The sequence below is a fragment of the Lampetra fluviatilis genome, chromosome 18, assembly GCF_964198595.1.
Source record: "Lampetra fluviatilis chromosome 18, kcLamFluv1.1, whole genome shotgun sequence".
Lineage (NCBI taxonomy): Eukaryota > Metazoa > Chordata > Hyperoartia > Petromyzontiformes > Petromyzontidae > Lampetra > Lampetra fluviatilis.
In genome coordinates, this window is record NC_136292.1 from 8,816,014 (window position 1) to 8,839,642 (window position 23,629).

At 45.3% G+C, this 23,629-nt stretch overlaps 1 protein-coding gene across 7 annotated transcripts in view; it reads left to right on the forward strand.

Moving 5' to 3' along the window:
* Positions 1-15,102, forward strand: part of UNC79 (unc-79 subunit of NALCN channel complex) — a 53,786-nt gene extending 38,684 nt beyond the window's left edge. For 5 of the 7 annotated variants that reach the window (XM_078864543.1, XM_078864545.1, XM_078864547.1 and 2 more), the window contains 16 exons: positions 85-123; positions 4,219-4,257; positions 5,349-5,461; positions 6,352-6,437; positions 6,558-6,731; positions 7,404-7,472; positions 7,647-7,757; positions 7,908-8,012; positions 8,528-8,605; positions 8,698-8,787; positions 9,831-10,006; positions 10,868-11,054; positions 11,172-11,372; positions 11,932-12,009; positions 12,479-12,520; positions 13,680-15,102. In XM_078864543.1, the coding sequence (XP_078720669.1) occupies positions 85-123; positions 4,219-4,257; positions 5,349-5,461; positions 6,352-6,437; positions 6,558-6,731; positions 7,404-7,472; positions 7,647-7,757; positions 7,908-8,012; positions 8,528-8,605; positions 8,698-8,787; positions 9,831-10,006; positions 10,868-11,054; positions 11,172-11,372; positions 11,932-12,009; positions 12,479-12,520; positions 13,680-13,925 (1,834 nt within the window). In that variant the 3' untranslated portion in view covers positions 13,926-15,102. The remainder of the gene's footprint in view (positions 1-84; positions 124-4,218; positions 4,258-5,348; positions 5,462-6,351; positions 6,438-6,557; positions 6,732-7,403; positions 7,473-7,646; positions 7,758-7,907; positions 8,013-8,527; positions 8,606-8,697; positions 8,788-9,830; positions 10,007-10,867; positions 11,055-11,171; positions 11,373-11,931; positions 12,010-12,478; positions 12,521-13,679) is intronic. The other 2 variants (XM_078864546.1, XM_078864549.1) reach the window with 1 other exon arrangement.
* The last annotated feature ends 8,527 nt before the right edge of the window (positions 15,103-23,629 follow it).

The following is a 23,629-nucleotide window of genomic DNA, read 5'->3' on the forward strand; positions in this document are numbered from 1 at the left end:
TCCTCCTTTCCTTGATTTGAATTTTATTTTTGCATGAGCAGGTGAGTATTTATCGGCCCTGTTGCATGTTCCTCTGTCTCTCAGGATTGCAGCTGATGCACTTTATCCCTCTCAGAATGAAAGGTATCTTTACTCTCCTCCCCTTTGCCTTCCACCGGCTTGAGACCTGGCTATGCTGGTGGTGTCGTTGTGCCTACCACTTTCACTTTCACCAATCCATATTGAGTCTACAATGCCATATTGAGTCTACATCCAGTGTGATGCCGCTACTCTTCAGCAGGGGTCCAACAAGAAGGGGCCACCACCCCCTTTCAACAAAACATGGTACATTCCTTAGCCAAGTATTGTACAAAGGCAGGCCTAGTATAACAATGTCTGCTGCTGCAGAGCTTGTAGGAGGAAGCAATGGTCTCTGTAACAGGAATGTACCATCCTTTGTAGGGGGATGGTCCCTTACCTCTTGAACGCTTTGTTGTGGTCGCATTGAACAATGGCAATACATATGTTCACATGAATTATTGTAAGACATCCTTCAAGCCATCTGCAGGTAATCATATTGCGCATTGCTTCTCTTATGGTACGTTATGGAAATGTGTATCTGAAACGATGATTTGGAAGAGCCAAAGAGACGGAACGCCATTTTAATTGCGGACACATTGTTCACCTTGCAAATAATGTATTGTATTTGCTCAAAAGTCTTTGTAATTTACTTCTCAAACATTTATCATTGTTAATCTCCAATTTTACAGCCCTGAGCCGGTGGTGGAAATTGCTATGGCGGGGGTGGGTTTTATCCATAGGACAACTACTGTTGACTTCCCAACAAAGTGGTACTTACTTTACTCATTCTGGGGGGTTGATGGGCTGATTCAACCTGCTTCCAGCATTTGAACTGGCACCTTTCTGAATTGTTAGCCACTTGCAAAACCGCTGAGCCACATGTTCACGACACAGCACTACATTTCTCAAACATTAGCTTTTTTTGCAATGTGAACAACTTATAACTTGCAGGAGTGTATTCAATATGGGACCTTTCTTGCCAGTATCAAAATATAAGAATAGGTTTTACCCTTTCTGGCAATAAAACAGGTGTTAAGATGTAAAAACACCAAACAGAAACATGCAAACAAAAAACATGGTCTGATAACACTGTGTAACAAATTTTCTTTTTGTTCCTGGGTGATAAGTGTTATTGCCTAATTGTTAATGCCTGAAAAGTACAGAAAATGGCTATTATTCCCCACAAACTTTTATTTTGTGACCAGGACAGTGATATTTAGAAATTTACCTATTTTACAGAATGTTCCAGATAGATTCAGTGCTGAGTAAACTTGGAGTAACTTCTAGAACATTCTAGAACTTTCCAGTAATATAAATAGTATATATACAGGGGCCTGAAACCCACCCGTTAATTTTAGTTCTAGCTGCCTAAGTGCATTTTTCTGAGATGGCATCAAGAGGCTGCAAGCATCCAGCAGACGCATTTTGCTATGTCTGGCCAATTTATCAAGACAAGAGCGAAAAAGTACTCTGTGGAAGCATCTGCTAAGATGTGTGAGGCTTGTCGGGGATCAAGACAAACCCTGGGCACCTCATTTCACCCGTGAGCAATGCAAAACACTTTGGTAGGTAAGATGTAGAATTGTTGCTCGGAATTTTGTTATTTAATTTGTTCAAAAAATTGTAATTATAAAAGATTTTCATTTTAAAATGTTTTACAATTTTCAATGTAATTGAAAAAAATGAAAAATGTTGCAAGAATCTCTTACACATTAGTCATGGGTGAAATAAATTTATTTTTGTAGGATGAGAGCCATGAAGTTCGCTATCACAAGAATTTCACGGGAACCCACTGACCACTCAAGCAACTGCTACTTCTGCATGGTGGACCCTTCCAATTGTCAGACTGGCAAAAATGCACCTGCTATCACGTATCCGGACCTTCCTTCATCCATCGCCCTGGTGCCACATTGTCATAAGCTCCCCATACCCACTCCTCTGGAGAGAGAGCAGCCGTCTTTAGAAGAGAGCAGCAAGTCAAGAGAGCTAGAAAGACATTGTAGATCCAGATGACAATTTCAGAGGTGGAGCTGAGGAGAGAAACCCATACTACCCCAACCAAAAAGACCTCAACGACTTGATCAGAGATCTTGATCTCACCAAGTCCAATGCCGAGCTTTTGACGTCGAGGCTCAAGCAGTGGAATTTGTTGGATGAAAGTGTGCAAGTCGCAGATCAGAGAAAGCGTCACCAACCTTTTTGCAGCTTCTTCACCCGCCAAGATGGCCTCTGCTTCTGCCACAATGTGACCAGTTTATTTGAGGCAATCGGAATCGCCTGTAACCAGAATGAGTAGCACCTCTTCATTGACAGCTCATCCAGGAGCCTCAAAGCCTTGCTGCTCCATAATGGTAACAAGTACCTGTCTCTTCTCCTGGTTCACTTGGTGCATCTCAAAGAGGATTACAACAGCATCAAGACTTTGCTGGACGCCTTTAAGAATGATGAGGATGGCAGGGAGGTCATCGAAGACTTCAAAATGGTGGCATTCCTGATGGATCTCCAAGGCGGTTTCACCAAGTTTCCCTCCTATCTTTCCCTTTGGGACAGCAGGGACACCAAGGCGCATTACCACAGGTGGGACTGGCCACTGCGGACTAAGTTATCTGTGGGAAGGAACAACATCAAGTGGGAGCCACTGGACCCCCGGAAGGTGCTGATGCCACCACTGCACATCCAATTGGGCCTTATGAAACAATTTGTCAGAGCTGTAGATAAGGAGTCGGCAGCCTTCAAGTACCTTCAATACTTCTTCCCTAAGCTGTCTGAGGCAAAGGTCAAAGCCGGTGTCTTTGTCGGACCTCAGATAAAGAAGATCCTGGACGGCAATGAATTCCCCATAAAGCTCACTAGTAAGGAGAAAGTGGCTTGGGACAGCTTTGTCACAGTGGTTCTTGGCTTCCTGGGCAATCACAAGGTCGAAAACTATGTGGAGCTGGTTGAGACTGATGAAGAACTATGGCACAATGGGCTGTAGGATGTCCCTCAAAGTCCATATCCTTGATGCTTATCTTGATAAATTCAAGGAGAACATGGGAGCGTACTTGGAGGAGCAAGGCGAGCGCTTCCACCAGCATATACTGGACTTTGAATGCCGCTACCAAGGACAGTATAACGAGAGCATGATGGGAGACTACATTTGCGGCTGATTCGTGAAAGTAATTTACAGTCTAATCATAAATCTCGAAAAACTACTCAGTTCTAAATCTTTTGTAGTAATTTTTGTATTAATTTAGTATAAATACATGTTAATTTTGATTATTGTTGTTTTTTATGACTTTATGTGAACGAAAATACACATTCGTCTGTTTCCTCATTGAAAATAGGTAAATTTCAAAATATCACTGTCCTGGTCACAATATCAAAGTTTGTGGAGAATAATAGCCATTTTCTATACTTTTTAGGAATAAGCAATTACGAAATAACACTTACTACCCAGGAACAAAAATTGTGTTACATAGTGTAATATATGCATTGTCTTTTAAACTGATTGGTCTACACCAGAGGCAGCTTTATTTAGAGCCTCGTCTCACAGTGTTAGACCAGAGAACGCCAAAAAGCAAACGGCGCAAAGACAATGCACTATCAGGGCATTTATAGCTCAGGATTCCTTGAAAAACGATTCTCTTTGGTGTTTTAACATCTTAACACCTGTTTTATTGCCAGAAAGGGTAAAACCTATTCTTATAGGAGTGTATTCGTTGGTACCAATTACTTTTTACCTATAGTAGAATATATATGGCTCTCCGATGCGTCTTGGGTTGTGCCGCATGCTGTTCGGCACGATGATGTCCAACGTTTTGCTCCATGTGCCGGGAGATTCTGCGGCTCGCCTAGGTCATGCAGTGAAACTTTGGACATCGTGAAAAACAACACAGTGCGGTACAACCTGAAACACATCACCGAGCTATACAGCACAACCTTGAAGACCTATGCAGTTGAATTTGTATTATTTTATTATTTGGAGCAGATTTATATCAAGTGGCTGAGCAGATTACATGCACATTTACATGTCATGGGCATATTTTTTTCAGTTCACCAAACCACCTCATTGACGAAGAATTACAAATCTTTCGTATGACATAGCTATCAGTTTTCATATTAATCCTTAACTGACTATTGCATGACTCTTGCCCTTTATTACATGTTGACTTTTAGACTGGCATCCAGTGCGACGTATCCATGGCAAACAGAGAGGTAAGTTTATACTGGTAGGAACCTCCTGGTTACACCAGCCCACAGGGGATTATTGTGTCCGTCCGTCGTGCAGGGAGGGGCTGGGTGGGGAGGGAGGGGCTGGGTGGGGAGGGTGGGGGATGGGAGGGGTGGGGAGGGGCTGGTCACCCCGTGGTGCCCTTATAAAACTCAATGTTTAACCTACTCACGCCGGCTTGTGCCCGCCTTCACAGTCGGGCATATTTGCGGAATACACCACGCCGCTGTTGACCCTGGCCATTGACCGAGCAACCCAACGTTCCTACCCTCCGCAGGAATGTGTTCCCACGTATCCGTTTTTACTTCTTGTGTCTCACCTTTGGCAATCCTAGACGAGCACCAAAACCTGGATATTTAACTTCTAACAATGATTTCGCCTCAACTTTCAATCCACTATAGGATGACGACCATGCCTCCATTGCGTCAATTCCCCTGTACCGTGGACATTTGCTGCAGTGTGTTGTAACGTATGATGAAAGATGTCGATTGTTATTTTCTAATTATTTACTTTTACGTGAAATAGCTCCATATGCACAGTGGCTGCTTGAACATCTTGCATGTCATGATGACAGGCTCCGATCATCATGGTAGTTTGTGCCTTGCAGTTCGGAAATGTCTTTGTTGCTCAAAGTTAGCCGTGGACCCTACCTTTTTACAACCATAATGAAGACTTGGACTGGGTGAATTGCTCTTGTGCTGGGTGAATTGCTGTTATGCTTTATTTCCAGTGTGATGAGGTTAAGCTGGGCTGGGTGAGTCAGCTGGAATGACTCTTGGGTTCGTTTTAAACTCATTACTGAGCTCAGGCCCAAAGGCTCAACGTTTCAGGCAGGGCAGCCAGCAACAAAGAGCACTATCAAAATAAAAATAGAGTTAACACTTTTATTGATTTGAGCAAGCTTATAACAGCTTACGGAAGGACATGAAGGGAAGGAATTCAAAAGTAGTGCAATTCAAGGGAAGAAGCGTAAAGATAACTGTTGTGACCTGCAGTATTGTGATTAAACATCGTATAGATGAGGTGAAACGGTCACATGGTGGCTTGTAATTACTTTCCTGTTCTGTGTCCCCAGTGTGGTGATTCCGGGTAATGCACCTGGCGTCGCCAAGCAGTTTCTGCGCTGCGTTTTCCACCAGCTCGCTCCGAATGGCATCCTGCCACAGCTCTTCCAAAGCAACATCAAAGGTCCCTCTTCAAACTGTATGCAGTGCTGTGTGTGTGTGTGATGGCTGTTCACTTCCCATGTTAACTGGATTTTACAGGGAAGTGCTGCATACACAAGGCTGCTGTAAATGCGGTGCAACTCGTCGTGATTCGTTGGCTTTTACAGCCACAACATCCACTATAAAACACGTAATGATAATTTTGTGTTGTGCAAAATATAGATAAAATAAATAAGCAGATATTTTTTTCTTCATATATATCTACACATAAAAGTATAAAGTTTATGTTACACTTCCCATCAACCCCAAGGCCTTCTGGGAGTGTACATGAAGTGTGCACTCCTGCTATGTAAATAATGGTTTATGTTTAATGCAACCTTTTCTAAATAAGCACACGGATACATATTCACGTTGAAAAAAAAGATACAGGTACTGTCCTGCAATTGCTTGCTCATGCCACGACTGGTGGAAGTGGCTCTACGAGATCAACATTGTAGAGTTTATTTGGTCCATTTTTCTACTTTGTTCCATTTCTCTAAATGACAAGAAAAAACAAGATGAATATTAAAAACGTTCACTGATTCTGCATGATGCTCAATGCTACGAGCTCTTTGTACACACAGTGCATGTGTTTGAAACTCTTCCACACTGATGAGACGTGTTGACAGAGGTGTGTATTCCTACACTTTACACTCACAACACGCGACCTACTACGGGGTGGACAGAGGCGGGGACATGTTATAAATTTGCACTGTCGTTTCAACTGCTGTGCCGGAAGGTGGATTCATATCGGTCTGAATTGCAAATCCAGTGTACCATCACACCACAGCAGCTCCCCATAATTCTGCATGATCATCTATAATGTTTTATATGTTTAATACTTCAATTCGTTTGTTTACTTGTTTTTTTCAGATACAAACTTCCTAAGAACGCTGTCGTCAGCCCTGTCTGACTTTTCAGAACTCAGCTCGCTTGCTGCCCTGAACATTCTCCTCGAGGTAAGCGGACTTAACCAGTTGCCGTGTGACGTGAACTCGCAAAACTCTCCCGTCAGTGTGCCTTGTTTCTGAAGAGGACCATGCCTGACACTGTGACGCCCACTGAGTTTCTTCCTCCAGGGCCTCAATGGCAAGAAAAACCTGCCGATGGGGGGAGCAATGCTCAGATGCCTCGACAACTTGGCCACGTTCATGGAGGCATTGCCCATGGAGTCACCCAGCAACCTGTGGGCTGGCATCTGTAACCACTTCCAAACCTTTTTGCCCAAGTTATCCTCAGTCCTGCCTGTCAAGGTAGACTAAGGACCCACACTGAGGGAGAGCAGTGGCTGCAGAAAATTCAGTGTCGATAATTACATTTTTGTTTATCAAGAGTCACATTTAAAATACATACATATATGAATTGTGTTTTTGTACTTGTTAACCCTTTCATAGCCTTGCATTTTTTTTATTCTATATGCTTGGTCAGTTATATTTTTTTTGTAAAAAATATAGAGAATGAATGAATTGGGAATAACCCTGGGTTATTCGATGTACAGTAAAACCTTGGATTGCGAGCATAATTCGTTCCGGAAACGTGTTTGTAATCCAAAGCACTCGTATATCAAAGCACTCGTATATCAGTTGTGATCACGTGACGCTCGGCAGACAAAGCGTATACACGTGCTGCTCGTATTGCAAGACCTCGCTCGTTTATCAAATTAATATTTATTTTAAAAATTTGCTCGTCTTGCAAAACACTCGCAGACCAAGTTACTTGCAATCCAAGGTTTTACTGTACTACATTTTTTTTTCACAATAGGGCAGCTGACACATCACATGTAATAATATCCCACCCGGCTATAGTTGGGTGTCATCACCAGGTCCTGAGAATAGGCTAGAGCCAATGTGAAAGCATGAAGTCTGCACACATTGAACCGTTTTGGTGCTGATGCAAAGTAACGCGATGTATGTGGTATGTGCCAGTGCTGCCTGGACTCTTGCCTGCGGATCATGATCAGTCTCCTCAAGATCCCTGCAACTGTCGCCACACGGGTACGTAGTCCACTACCTCCAGGGAATTGTTTTGCAGTAAAAAATCTAGTTAAAGTACAATCTCGACATGAAATAACAATGCACAGTAGTAAGTTAACTGTCTTGTTTAAATGTTCTACACAGCAGGAGGTGTTGTCATTTTTTAACTTTCCGTTTTATCTTGTTGAATCTTAGAGTCTGCTTGAACAGTTTTCTAAGCTGCTCGGCTTTGTGATCCAAAACTCCAACTTTAATCTGGCTTATGTCATGGAACTCTGCGCCCTTTGCTACAAGGGATTTACAAAGGTAATGGCACGAGAAAGTTATACATTCATTGATTAATGTATTTGTCAGCACATTGGAATTTCTGAATTAAGTAATTATTTTATAAAGCCAAGCAGTCTCGGAAAAGTGCCGTACATTTTCTCAGGCAGGATCTTACTTTCTCTCCCCCAGGAGAGAGACAAGCTCTATCTGACTCGGAGTGTCGTTCTTGAGCTGTTACAAGCACTGAAGTTCAAGTCCACCTTGCAGGACACAAACATTCTCTACCTTGTTCAGGTGTGGGTTCTTAGCTCTGATGACAATTGATCAATGCGCTATCAATTGGTGTTATAACCTAGATAATAGGATTAAACTTGTATGTCCAGGAAAGCCTTACTGAATCTCAAGACACCTTTTCAGTTTTATCTTGTCGAATCTGGAAGATAACATCCCTAGATAGCATTACCCTCAATTGCAAAGTTTTCACAGATGGGGGCGATGTTGCTATGTAGAATCCCAAATGAGAAATTTGCAGGTATTTTGTCAGCATTGGAAGGTTTGGCCAATATCAGTTACATTGCTATGGGATGGAACCAGAGAATTCAGAGGAGGAGAAGATACACATTCCACACACTCGTACACTCTCACTCACTCTCAAACACTCTGCAAAATGGGGAGAACATACAAACTCTACATAGAATGGCACCCAGGTCCTTTTTGCTGAGGCACAAGTGTTAACACTGTGCTACCCTGCCACCCACACACACACGTCATTTTGACCTGCTTGGTGTGTCTTGTATTTTGTTTCCCAGTTTATTTGCTCTGATGTAGGCACGAGGTTGGCAAGCTCCTTGATCCTCCAGAAAAATATCATCAACAACTTACCAACAGTGAGTCCTCGCGCGGTTCTGCCATAGTGAGTGAGCACATCCGTGTCGCTGAATTTCTCTGACAAGATACCGACTCTCTTGTTCTGTTATAGTGCCAGACGGCTGCCATGGAGTGCGTCAGGCAGTACTTGATGGACATTCTGGACTTTATCGCCGATCTGCATACACTCACCAAGCTCAGAGTATGTCTTTTACAGGAAGCACTCATTATTAATATAAATTTGCATTTATTGTGTTTTACTAATGTTAACACAACTTTATATACATGTGTAGTGGTGTTAACTACTCGCTGTTCGCAAACTGTGAGAGCAGATCGTAAACAAGGGTTTCCCGCTCAATCAAACGGTCAGGGTCAAATGGGGTGAGGTAGGATCCAAACCCAGATTGGGAAGGACAAATCAGAGGGTCCCACAAGGTGGCCGGGGATTGGACAACCCGGCCACGAATAGGTATAAAAGCCAGAGCACTGAGAGCTCTGGAGGAGTTCTGCTACACGAAGACCCAAGTCGGCCGAAGACGTCTAGGACCCTGGACCAAGCCCTCCAGCCCTTATCAGGGCTAGGGCTCAGTGTAACCAGTGGTCGGGGAGAGATCCCCTAGGTCCAGCCAGAGGACGCTGGGATAGCAGGGAGATTAGATAGCCTGCAAGGTCCGGAGGCTTGTACCTTCTGAGGGTAACGGGTGAGGGGACCATATACCCCTTAGTGTGATAGGGACTGTGTATTAAGATAATAAACAGTGTGTGCCATAAAGAAGTGTAGGATCTCGTCCTTACAACACTACACATGTATGACTTTTTAATTGAACAGTCAGGTATGGTTACATGTGCACTTTAGATGCAAGGGTTTTTGTAAAACTCGGCCGTGACATGCCCAGGAGTTGACACTGTAGCTATCGTGTATCTGTACAGGAATCAAACTTATGGCGCCGGGTTTATAGCACAGTGCACTACCCCGCCCCCACCCTGCACACCATTCTACAACCATTTTTATTCTCGACGCTCGCCAATAATATTATTGGGCTACTCACATTTTTCTACCACTCTGCGGGAAAGTCAACAGTGGTTATCCTATGGACAGACTTCGTTCTGCGATAGGGATGTGGAATTTCACCACCGGATTGTAACAGGAGTTGCACACTACCGCAATGCTCATTTAGGCAGGAAATCATTTTAATTTTAGACTGCTAACTTATGTTTGTGAATCTGACTGCGTTTCCACCACAGACGCACATGAAGGCATGCGCCCAGAGCTTGCATGAGGACACATTTGGCGGCCAGCTCAAGGTGGGGCTGTCGCAGGTGGTGGCGATGGAGATAACTCGGGGAAATCACCGTGATAACAAGGCGGTTATGCGCTGCCTGCCCTGGCTCTTCCACCCACCCTCCACCATGCAGCAAGGGTCAGCTTTGCATGCGAGCACAAACTGGACTTGATAGGGTCAAGCAAACACAAAGACAACAATTCCCCTTTATAGTCTTGATAGACTCATGGGGAAAGTACTGCTAACATGCACCTATGAAGGCTGGCACGGTGCACGAGGGGGTAGGTGGCCAGCACTATGCCCAGCCGCCTTTATATCCATAGTCACAATGTTTACACATCGCACTAGGTTCTCATTTGAGGCTGAGTCTCTAAGGAGACCCAGGACTGTCACTGGTGTTGACCGTGAGCAGGAATCGAACTCGGGTCGCCTGGTTCGCAGCGTTTTACGTTAACTGTTCCGCAGATGTAAAGCAGTCACACATAGACATGCACGTGTGCATGTGCACTTATCAGCTTTGCTAAAAAAATCAATATCACAAACTCCATCTGCTATTATATTCTTTCATCGGTCAATTATTTTCAATTAAAATGGTTAACATTACATTTTGTCATATAGATGCTTTTCTGTGACCAGCACCCTGTGAGGAGTCAGTCTACCCTTGTGACTCGAAGCATTTTTGAAAATCAGAATTTTCCTACAGCTTGAAATATTCTGGCTTCGTGCTAGGCTCACGGTACAGAAAAAGGATGGGGCCTTTGGGCAGTGGGTGCAACAAAGGGCAGGAAGGGTAGGGCTACCTGAATAGTATGGAGAAGTTGGTAGGGGAATAGGGTGGCCTATCAGTAGTCGACAGGGTCAATGTAAGAGAGAGCAAGGAGGCCACTCACTAGAGGAGGCTAGCGGGTGAGTTCCCATTGCTATGTAATTGTTGGCGGGGCTGCCAGGGATTTACAGCAGCGCTGGCCTTTCTATTCTTGTTTTTGTTGTTCACTGCAGACCCAAGGAGTTCATAGAGTGCGTGTCACACATTCGCCTGCTGTCGTGGCTGCTGCTTGGCTCGCTGAACCACCTGAGCGTGAGCTCCCCGATGGCTCCGGCCTGTACCCCCATCCCGCTCGACGCTGGGCCCCACGTGGCCGATCACCTGCTCGTCATCATCATGGGCTTCTCAGAGCACTCCAAGGTGAGGCTTATCCTGACAAAGTCGATGGCTTTCCCTCCCCTTCCTCCGTCCGCCTTCTTGCTGCCTTGCTGCAGGCTCCAGAAAGACAGCGTGTGACCAATGTGCCCGTGTTCCCAGGCCTCGGTGGTCCACATGTCGTCGCTGTTCCACGCGTTCGTGTTCGCTCAACTGTGGACAGTGTACTGCGAGCAGCTCGGTGGACCCGGCGGTGGGACGCCGACGCTCAACGAGGCCGGCTCGGCTGCGGCGCTCACTGCCATGGAGTTCTGGAGCCGCGTCACTCCCGGCATCCTGCAGCTCATGGCGCACAACCGCACCGTACGGGTGCATGGTGCCGCCGCATTTTAACCCGCCTTCTTGGCGCTTTCCAATGATGGCGGAAAAGTGTTTGTACGTTATCTCTGCGATGAGCCTTTTTGCTTGATCATTGGAGACCAAGCTAGAACCAAAAAACACGATGCTAGAAAACATGGTTTAATCACAGGCAGTTGCCTTGATTCTAACCCAGGATCTCAGCGCTGCAAGCTCAGCACTGAGCCACCCAGCCACTTTTCACTCGTGATCACTGCTGGATGTGCCAAATAGCAAATGGGATTACGGCCAAGAATGTGAGGAATAGAATAGACAGTGGAGAGGACAATTTGGAATTGAATGGAGAAAATGTAGCTGTGATGTAATGTGACCCAAAGGAAGTGTCACATTGCAGATAATGACCAGTTTGGAGACTGTTAAATATTGATGGGTTTCACGTACCAGTAGTAAGAGCCATGGAAGCTGCACAGGACCATAAATACGGTGTGTAACGGCATTTGTCTTCTATAGGATTTATAGCGTTCTCACGTTGTGTGCTCGATGGTGATGACTGTGTCTGTTCCAGCTGGTGGAGATGGTGAGCCTGCACGTCATCAGCCTCATGGAGGCCTTGCAGGGCTGCAACTCCAGCATTTTAGTCAAGGTACTCACGCCTTAACTAGACTCAAACTGGGCCAGGATCTAGAGTGCTATGCATTCTTATTTATCATGTATTTGTATGTATTACTAATTGTTTATTAATTAATTATATTCCAATTGTGCTCATTGGTGTTATGTCACAATATGAGGACATTCCCTATCTGAACAATCACAGAGAGCAGTACGACTGGATGTGTTAGAGAGTGGCCTCTTTTGACCGATCATTGAAGATTAGATATAAGTTGGGCTGAGATGATTACTCAACTCCAGGCCTGGATTTCCAGGCCAATGCCTCATTGCTCACTGGGCCAGTCAAACTCTGCCAGTAACAGGCAGTTGTTGTTCAGCACACTTGCTCACAAATGGATTACGTGACATGTCATTCATTTATTTTCGGCACCATTTAATATAAGACAAATGAACGCGAAACCTTTATTACTTCACCTTTTCTCTCCCGTCATTTCCACATGCAGCTTCTGCCCATGTGGTTACCAATGATCAACTCCAACTCTAAGGTAAGGAATTGTGTGTGCTCTAATGTGTCATTAAATATATATATATATTCTCATGCTGGGCTCTCCGATTATTGAAATAATTTAAAACTATACAGATTATCGATTTCATTACTCTACTAACTAGATAACACAAAAATTATTGTGAAAAAGTAACCTTTGTGCCAGGTGTGCCTCTGGCTGAGACATTGTGGGTTACGGTTAGGTTAATCGGGTGTTTCCAGCCTTCATCAAGCAGGATGTCTTTGTGGCCACCATTTTAAAGGGGCCCGTGTAATCGACCATAAAAAAGTAGTCTAATATGATTGATTTTCACCCTCAAAAAAGTTTATAAAGCAAATTGATGCTTTTTGACACAAAAAACGAACTATCGTTCCATTAATAATAATGCAATTTGTAACGCACACAATATGTCACAGACATACATCACCGTAATTCTGAGGCACCGAGCCAAGCTTTGTGCCAATCGAAACCCAGGCGAGAGAGGTGGGGCCTTGAAGTGTCTCTTGAAAGTTGGAGGAGAGTGAGCGCTGCTGATGCTGCAAATGTGAAGTCTGATGGCGTTGGCAGATGGCAGGGGCTGCTACTGAGAAACAGCTCCGATGTAAACGAATGCAATGTGGTTTTACAAACAACATTTTGTAATGAGAAAAAAAAAAAAATATCAACCGTATTTTTGCATTAGGTATGGTCAAGATGTGTTGAAGTTTTATACACATCTGATGTTGGGCTGCGCTCATCATAGAATGCATGACATCAGCTCGTTTGTCAGTATGATGGAGATGCGGTCACATTTAGATATTCTCTATAAATCCAAATCACTTGGTAAATTGTATCGTAAATGAACGTTAACGGTAGGGTGACGCAGTGGTAACACTTGTGTTTCACAGGAAGAAGGGGCCTGGGTTTGATTCCAGACTCGGGCACCTTTCTGCGTGGAATGTTTTGTTCTCCCTCTGCTTTACTGGGGTTTTCTCCATGTTCTCCAGTAACTGATATTTGCCAAACATCCTAATGCTGAAAAATTACCTGCAAATGACTAAATTAGGATTAGACACGGCAATATCACCACAAACAGATAGGCAGGACCCTACTGAAGGCTATTCTGGGTAAACAAGAGTATCAATAATAATAGCCGCGACTCGTCCTGTTTGCGCTGCAGCACCTGTCGGGAGGCCTCCGGCTGAGGCTGCAAGCCGTCCAGAGCCGTGTGCGCTCTCCGGGCGTGGGGCTGACCGGCCCGTCACCCTGCCAGCCAGCCTCCGCGCCCTTCTCCAACGCATTTGGTTGCATGTCGGCCGAACGCGGGCCTCCCCACCTTCAGCAGTGGCTCCGATGCACGCAGTTCAAGATGGCGCAGGTGGAAATGCAGTCGTCTGAGGCGGCGTCGCAGTTCTACCCACTGTGATGTGCCAGTTCGGCAAGGGCAGCAGTAGCAGCCCGCTGCAATTGAACGCTTTCCTGCACCCTGCCACCAACATTCTGCCAGTTGAGCATGCTATGTAGAGTGATTGTAAGAATTTTTTTTATTGGTCTGCCATTTCTGAATTCGATGAAGTTTTTTTTTCCGTCAAATTTCATCCCGATCATGCTTTCGGTGATGAGATTCATCGTCATGATGTGAAGAATCCATTTGCATCTCAGCAAAAGCGTAAAATGTTATTCGAGAGAATGACCCACGGAAGCAGATATTACGGAACTGCTTCTAAGATCTGCTTCTAAAGTTTACCCCCAAAGTACTCAATTGGCATTAGACAGAACAGCAACGCCTCGTATTGCAAAATGTCTGCGGATTGTGAAAGATAACGCCTTCGTGATAGCCTTGCGCCATAATAATGGCACATATATAAAATGTACAAATTATTTGACGATTTGATTATTAAAAACACTATCAGGTGTTCGCAATGTTGATACCTTCCTAATTACTGTCTCTGCACGCTTATTGTACCACTGCGGACTGAACTGCTGTGTTAATAATAAGCGCTTGCGCAGATAACTATTGTGTGTGCCAGGGAGCTGCTTGTGGTGCAAGACTTACGTACGACTGGATCTTTGTGGAGAGGTCTGCAGATGTTTTTGGCTCCTAGGGGTTGACAATGTTTTCAGTGGGGTAGCTATCGAGTGTGCAGGTGGTGCAAGTTCACTGGGGCCCATGGGCTGGATGGGGCTCTGGTACAGGGCCACGTTAAGGAAGGCAGGCAGCCCCCCCCCCGTTTCATTCCTTGCACCAGGGGTCAAGCCAAGCACTCCACACTACTGACTGTAAGTACCGTACAGAATGCTTTTCTCAAGGATGCAATTAGTGTCTGTATTCAACTATGCCTCTACAATGTAGAAAAGGTACGTGGAAAGTAAATATGTTGTTAATCTCTTCATGTGTCTGAATGGATTTTAAACCTCCTGGTAGCCGATCGTGCTATTGGCAATGTCTGGAGCATGTCATTGTGAGTACTCTTATGTGATTTGATGGTTATCAATGTGTTCTTATTGGTGGAAGCTTTTATTTTAGAATTAAGAACGTCACACGTGCCGTAAGGTTTATACATCGCTTAAGCCGATGTCACCATTCAGATGCTTTGTTTCTTCTAAAGAAATACCAAATATGTCTTGATTTTTAAATGGTAATTGTCGCTAATCTACATTCCTCTATTTGACATTAAAGTAAGCTGAACGTGTGCATTTAACTTTTCTGCGTGTATCATTTGTCATAGTTTTAGGCAATGTACAAGCTGTCTGTGAAGGTAGAATCCATTCTTAAAGAATCATAAATGGCAGTTGAAAGAGTTGGGATGGAGTCTTTCTTTTTCATTTACAGATTTGAATTGTTGCCTTTTTAGGTAAGTGTTAATGGGGTCGCCAAAGTGTTAAGTTATCTGACTGTGCTGTATTGATGAGTCATAACGAGGATGAAACCAGCTAGGGTTGTTTCTTTGTGTCACTGCCTATGGCGGAGGTGACCACAATTTTTCAACTCTTTGAGTTCATAGTTCAAACGACAAAGTGGCCACACATTCAGTTTTGTTCAGTAAGTGGTCTGGATAAGGCTGAGAGATCCTCTACATGCACTGCACACCTTTATTGTAAAATCTGTCGGTTGGCATTGAGTGGCTAAAATGTTGAAAATGTATTCATAGTTGACTTACAGTCTTTAAACGGAAAGGCTTGAGTTAGCTTCAACTACACAGAACTCTGAAGCCCTTGAAACCATCGCACCTGAGATGCTAGCGAACACCTGGGATTGATTACAATCTCTCACGTCTCGATACAACGTGCAGCGCCAACGCCACGGCGGGTACGTGGTGCTTTCATAGAAATGAGGCTTGCACACAAAAAAATATCTGTCCTACCAAGCGTGCGTGTAGTTGTATTTGTCCACCGTGCTCAAGCTGCTGTCTCGTTTTATATTTCTATGGAGATTCTGTACTTTTGAGGCCACTTGCCTTGCTGGGATTGTATTGCTTGTGCTCTGAAAATTCTACAACGGCAACTTGTAGTGTGTGTCCATTGGCATGATATGCATAAGTCATGGAATTAATTCCTTGTGGCTTTTAGAGTGTTATCCTGTAGGCATGCCGTAAAGGTAGCCCAGAAATTGATTGCTCATGTCACTGCTGGTGGAAGGGCCTCCATCATCAGAGGGAGCTCTGGAGAAGTTGTCTTAATGGATTGATTTTTTGGCCTACTATTCCAATATAAATGGTGTTTATCTCCAACAGCTAAGAAAACTGGACAAGCATTGTAGCATTTAATGCTGTTTTCAAGTCCACATTTTTACAGATTTGTTTTTTGTCTGCACTCATCCACAACATTTGCTGGTCATTGCAAATGCGACAGTATTCATGGTGCTGTAAGTCATATCAATAAATCCTAAAAATCATTGCTTTGTTGCTTGTGCTGTTTGCTAAATTTGACAACACATCGAGTGCATTATTTATTGCACAGGTGCCCACCTTGTTCACTTGTACACCTCGTCTACCACCTGGATTAGAGGACAGACACAACGTAAAGATATAAACATACCGATTGAATGTGCTGTCATTTTCATAATGTCCCTCTGTTGCTGATTGACGAATGCCTCCAGAGGCATTGGCACTTGGCGTGAAAACATCAAGTTCATAACTGTACCTGAAAATGTTTGACGGAATGTTATTTATGGGTGGAAGAGAAAGCTATGTTCTCTTTGGTTGTCAAGAGAAACTCATTTTTCATTGCAAAGATTCCCGCTCAGGGCAATGTGCCTGACGGAAGATAACTCACACATCCGTCATGTCAGCAGCTGCAGGATGCCACAGCGGTGAATGTGAGTAGATGAAGATAATACATTGCAGTTGTTCAAGCCTGGTGAGTCATTATAACAATAATGCATTACAGCCGCTTGTCAGTGCACTACTAGATGACAGTCTCACCAAGTGTCGGCCATTGTTTTACCATACTTCACCATGCTGCTCAGAGAGTTCGTGAAGGAAGAAGACCTAGGACCGGTTTAGATATGTCAACACACTAATGTTAGCCATGGCTGGGAATAGAAATTGTGTTTGTTCGTAGCGCAATGTGCTACACGCTGTGCCACCAAACTCCTCTGTGAATGCATAATGCTTGCTTAATTTTACAATTCTGAGTTGGGTGTTTTATCTTGAGTTGAACAAGGTTAAAGGGTATCTTCAGATTATTCAGTGTCTCCCGTGTTTTGCTTCCTTTGGAGGCTGAGCCTTGGTCCACTGAGTGGCGCTGCTGGAAGGGGTTCTCTGAGCCTACAGTGAATGTCCTGCCCTGCTTCTCATCACATTACCAATCATTTGCCAAATCACGCTCAGAAGTCTCCTGTCACAACACTTACGGTAAAACCATGCTCTTATATGTAAGATTGAACAATAATTGTTCAATTTTAAAAATTATGCAACTAAGATTTTAGTTCCTTAATGTCAATTAGCAAATTTATGAGCTACGTGTAGATAGATAGTGAGATGTTGATTTGAAGCTTTCGTGACTGCAGGAATCCGTACTCTTTGGTTCTTTCGGTAAAGTCACGTTGGTATAAAAAATAAATTGCTGTCATGCTTTCCCACTTGATGACGGCCGCTTTTGTTGCGCTAGAAATCTGATTTATTTTATTTTATACCTACCTGACTTTACCGAAAGAACCAAAGAATATAGTGCATATGTTTTTTCGCGAAAATGCTGCAAAACATAAATCGATTACATAAAAAGGTCGTGTTGGAGTTGAGCTTGCCTTGCATAATTTCCTCTTTTTCCCCTCTCACTCCTGACCTTGCTTCTCACATTTCCAGCTGCCTGATCACCATCCAATCTTGGATGTCCCAGCACTTTCTCAGTATAAATAACTTCCACAACCGAAATTATATTCTTCCCTGCTTCTCGTTTACCTTCTCCCTGCCCTACGATCTCCTTCCTCCCTTTCTCTCTTACCCCTGGCTCTTCTGCCCGTAATCTTGGCGTCATCCTCGACTCGACTCTCTCTATCCGACCACATATCTCCCACTACCCGTTCCTCCCGCTTGCACATCTATAACATTATACCCCCTCTCAACTACGACCGCACAACTTCTAATTCACTCCCCCCTCATCTTCACTCGAATCGATAACTGTAACTCCATCACGCTCGGGCCTTCCCGCCTATGCATTTAAAGCGCTACAACAAATACAAAATGTCGTTGCCCGGATCATCTTCAATCTCCCCTACCACTCCCACACATCACCTCTCGTCGTCCATCTACACTGGCCACCCGTCTATTGTTGCCTTTTCACATTCCTCGCCCTAGTTTTCTAATCTCTTCATGGTCTCGCCCCAAGTTATCTCGCTTCTCTAATTTCATTCTACGCTCCTCGCCCTCTGCATTCACCAATCCCTGCTGGCTGTGTTCTCCCTCCGCATGATGCCCCTAACACGTCAAACAATCAGCCTCACTGTTTTATTCTTCCCTCAAAACTCACTTATTTTTCTTTGCATACCCCAACTCCCCCACCTCCCTTCCCCATCATTAGCACCAACATCCCTCTTCATACCAACTTCATTATTCATTCATCATACTCGCTCATCATCAACCGCTCATTGTCACTCTCATAGTTTATTTCACGTTTCAAAATATTCATGTACTGCGATCGTTCTCATCAAATCGTCTCATCACATTGTTCTGCTTTACAAATTGCTCATTTTCTATTCAGTGCATTGTTGAAGGCACTATATAAATTAAAATAATATGAGATACGAAATAAAAATCCTTCCTCTTCCCTGCGATGTTATATTTTACACGACTTCTGTCGAATTGCATTTTTTCTGCTTTACAAATCCAAGTAGCAGTCATCGTTGTCAGGCGCTATATAAATTAAAACAATATCACAAATAAAATCCTTACTCGTCCCCACGATGTTATATTTTGCACAACTTCTGTCGTGTTGCATTTTCATTCTATATAAATCTCAAGTTGTATTCATACTGGTAGGAACCACTTGGTTCCACCAGCCCACAGGGGATTATTGTGTCCGTCCATCCGTCGTGCATCCAAAAATGGGAGGGGTGGGGCTGGGTGGAGAGGGTGGGGAGGGTAGGGCTGGGTGGGGAGGGGTTGGTCACTCCGTGGTGCCCTTATAAAACTCAACGTTTAACCTACTCACGCCAGCTTGTGCCCGCCCTCACAGTCGGCCATATTTGCGGAATACACCACGCTGCCGTTGACCCTGGCCATTGACCGAGCAACCCAACGTTCCTACCAGCTCCCTCCGCAGGAATGTGTTCATTATCAGCCATGATCAATCTGCTGCTCGATGAAGGCCGCCCCAAGCCATTGCCACCCTCAAGAGTCTAGTCATTCAAAAATCCACCAGTTGTCACCCACCGTCCATCCCATCCCCTCTTGTAGCAACGTGACCTGCCAATGACCACGTACAGCGCATTCATCGGGGAAACGCAAAGTTAAAGAAAATTGGCAGCACAATGACAACTTCGCGACGCAAGGGTCAAAGTGCAGATGAGGCAGCCCCAAGAGCTTTGGTTCAAGGCCCCTTTTCGGCAGCATCACAGTCGAGACTGCCCAGGTGTGCAAGGACTGCCCTAATGGCACGTGGCGTGGAGGAGACCGCTTTCTTAGTCGGTAACATCGCACTGCTGGGAAGAGCCCTCCTCCAGTGTCATCCACACTTTATGAACTCTTGACCGGTACATTCAGCATGCTTCTTAAAATCTTCCTACCTCACTTTCTGTCTGTGTCTTCCTCCATTCACTCAATAAGACGCCATTGTTAAATCTTGCCCATCTTTCAATCAGGTTTCCTCGATCGATGTCCTGCCCAACTCCAATTCAATTTAACTTCTGTTTTCCAAGTTCTCATTCTCAAATATTCATTCCTAAGATTATCACCACTAGTTATTTCAAAAATTCTCCATTGCATCGCTATATTTCATACTTGTAACTTTCTGACTTGATCCTTATATAGGCTTGTGCCCTGTAGGTGATTACTGGTAAAACGCAAGAATCCGTGATGAGAGCCACACACAACACCTGGGGCATATGGTGGAGCCCTAAGTGAATCGTGAGGGACACAGTGCCGGATTAAGCTAGTGCGGGGCCTGTAGTATATGTTATACAGGGGGCCGAAATATAAAAAAAAACATTAAAACACACATTTTTTACTTGCATAGTAAAGTAATTGTAATTTTTCATTTGCTAAACAGCCAGATAATACGACAAATCGCTCATCTTAAACACCCAGTCGTTCATAAAAGTTGAAGGCATATATAGTGCTATAGTAAAAAGTGCAGAATCACTGAACCGGAATTGATAGCTTGAAAGCATTTCGCGCGGGGCCTTTGAAAGTGCAGGGCCCGTAGCATGTGTAGCTACTTTTGCTACCAGGATAATCCGGCACTGGGGGGACAAGCAGCTACACATGGGGGTACGCGTGGGATTTGGTACCCGCGCGGATGAGCGGCACATGTAGCGAGTAATTCCCTTGAGTAAGAAACTATTTAAACTAAAGATACTATTTATTTCCTAGGTAAGGCCCACTGAGATATAAAGCTATTTTTCTGAACGAACCTCGCCAAAAATAATAGCTCAACGAAGTGGCTTATCATGTATACATATATAGCAGCCAAATACTCGAAACGCATGTTGATTCTAAATGTGGAGGGGAAAACCCGAAGGCCCAGATAAAAATACACGCGACTATGGAGAGAGAGACATGCAAACTCCAAATATACAAGCGTCAGGGCTGGGATCGAACCCACGACCTCCTGCATACCAGGCGAGGGAATTAACATCTCGCCACCGCGACGAGAGCAATGCAGAGGCTCAGGGGGAGACTCAGGTGACCACAGCCAGGGTCTGTTGCCCCATCCAGGTGACACTGGGCTCTCAAGGTAGGCGGCGTAGACGACGGGGAGCAGCGACCTCCCATTGAGGGGAGCTTGACTTGGGGTTGGATAGCAAGCTTTGGCTGCTGGAGTGGAGAGCACGGGTAGTGGAGTCGAGTGAGTTGAGAGGTCGGAGAAGGGACGAGGAGGGGAGTGAGAGGAGAGGGAGCGGGAGCGAGATGAGAGGGGAGAGGTGGGAGAGTATAGTCTCAATGTTTTCTTGCTACTGAATTCAGTTACGTTTAGCATTTTAGACACCACTGTTTTGCTTCGTCGTATTTTACTGTAACAAAATCCCCGTTGGGGTGGAAGATTAAAGCCCGCGTAGTGGGAGTGGAAATGAATTCAATGACGCGTCTATAATAGAGGGGTTTTTTGGGTTAGATTATTTACGCGATCTAACCCTAAACACCTCTATTATGGATTATATTGGACGCGAAAGCCTACGTTTTAAACTCAATGAAGCGTACGTTAGACTCTCCGAAAAGATTCAACCAGGGCATATGGAGCCTCGCGACCCTGCCCCTGAAGTCTAAGAGACCTTGCACCTGAAGTCTAGAGACCCTGCATCTGAAGTCTAGAGACCCTGCACCTAAAGCCTGGACACTCTGCACCTGGAGCCGTCTGAAGCGTGAGTTGCCGCCTTCTTGGGGCTGATGTCGGGGTTGGATCCGCGCAGAGTGACGTTTCGTTGGCTGGATGTAATTTCGGGGAAGGAGGTGTGAAGCTTGGCAAATGGTTTTAATGTTGATTCATGAATATTTTATTTATATGAAGCCCCATTGATGCGCTCTGTGTGCCCAGGGGAATCCCAGTAAGAGTCAGAGTTTCTGTAGGGAAAAGCCCATAAATATACATTCAACTCAGTACTTAATGTCAACCACACGGAATTCTGGCTTTCATAATACGTACATCACTACCACGAAATGTGCGTACATATACAGCGCTTTCGTGTCAATCGTGTCAATCCACTGCTGGATGAGGATCTCCTACTGCGTGTCTGTAAATGAGGGCTGCTGATTTAACCATACTTCACCAAAGTGCGGGTTGGTGAACACGGAGGGAGACACATTTAGAGTTCAATGGATGCACAATTGGTTTTGCTGCACTGCTCTGCCCATCACAGCCACGCAGCCCATAACACCTGGTGGTCGCCCATTCAAGCACTCTCCAGGCTCATAGCTTTTGAGATCTGATGATATAAGGTGATTTGGTCACAGGTGTTACTTTAACTGTTTTCTAATTAATGATGCCTGGTGCTAATCACATCTCAGTCCCCGTCCATATTCGAAGTCTGCCAGGATTTGTCAGTGCCGATGTCCCAGGGGGACGCATCCATCCGCGCGGGGCCTGTAGCGAGTGAATCCCCTGAGTTAGAAGCAGGTGAGAGCGGTGAAGAGACTCGGGGGGAGACTCCTCAGGTGTCCACGGCCAGGGGCTGTTGCCACGGCCAGGGGCTGTTGCCACGGCCAGGGGCTGCTGCCACTGCCAGGGGCTGTTGCCACGGCCAGGGGCTGTTGCCACGGCCAGGGGCTGTTGCCACTGCCAGGGGCTGTTGCCACGGCCAGGGGCTGTTGCCACGGCCAGGGGCTGTTGCCACTGCCAGGGGCTGCTGCCACTGCCAGGGGCTGCTGCCACGGCCAGGGGCTGCTGCCACTGCCAGGGGCTGCTGCCACGGCCAGGGGCTGCTGCCACGGCCAGGGGCTGCTGCCACGGCCAGGGGCTGTTGCCACGGCCAGGCCATACCGGGGGCTGTTGCCACAGCCAGGCCACACCGGGGGCTCTCAAGGCGGGCGGGCGTGGGCGACGAGGAGCAGCGAACTCCCGTCGAGGGGAGCTTCACTGGGGCTTGGAGAGCAACCTTGGGGTTGCTGGAGCGGAGAGAACGGCGAGGGGAGTGGAGTGAGGTGAGAGGGGAGAGGTGGGGGAGATAACGGTGAGGAGTGGAGTGAGGTGAAAGAACGGTGAGTGGAGTGGAGTGAGGTGAGAGGGGAGAGGTGGGGGAGAGAACGGTAAGGAGAGTGGAGTGAGGTGAGAGGGGAGAGGTGGGGGAGAGAACGGTGAGGAGTGGAGTGAGGTGAAAGAACGGTGAGTGGAGTGGAGTGAGGTGAGAGGGGAGAGGTGGGGGAGAGAACGGTGAGGAGTGGAGGGAGGTGAGAGAACGGTGCGGGGAGTGGAGTGAGGTGAGAGGTAAGGGAGAGAGAATGGTTGATTAATGTTCACTTCCTGTGATTTTCACAACGGGATTTCACATGTATGGGTATATGTTGCATGTTAGACACCATTGTTTTTTTTCGGGAAAGTCCCGCATTTAGTCGTATTTTGATGTAAAACAAACATTAGCAGCGACTTAATGGTTTTTGAAGATTTACGCGAGATGGATGTCATTGGTTTGATGACGTTTTCGCTCCGTTGGAACCCGTTACTGGTTGCTGTATGCACAGCTTTTGGCAATCCACTGCTAGATGAGTAACTTCTGCAGTGTGTGCGGGTCATGGGAGTAACTTAACCATACTTCACCACTGTTTGCCGTGTTGTGAGGTTTAAATCTTTAAACAGCTAGATTTAGTTGGTTTGGTAATATTTAACGGTATTTATTTTATATTCTTGGTTCTTTCGGTAAAGTCACGTAGAAGGGAAATAATAAAATAATATAAATATAAAACAATAAGAACATTTTCTTGCTGTGGATTTCACACCTGATGATGATTGCTTGTGTTGCAGTCGAAACGTCGTGATAAT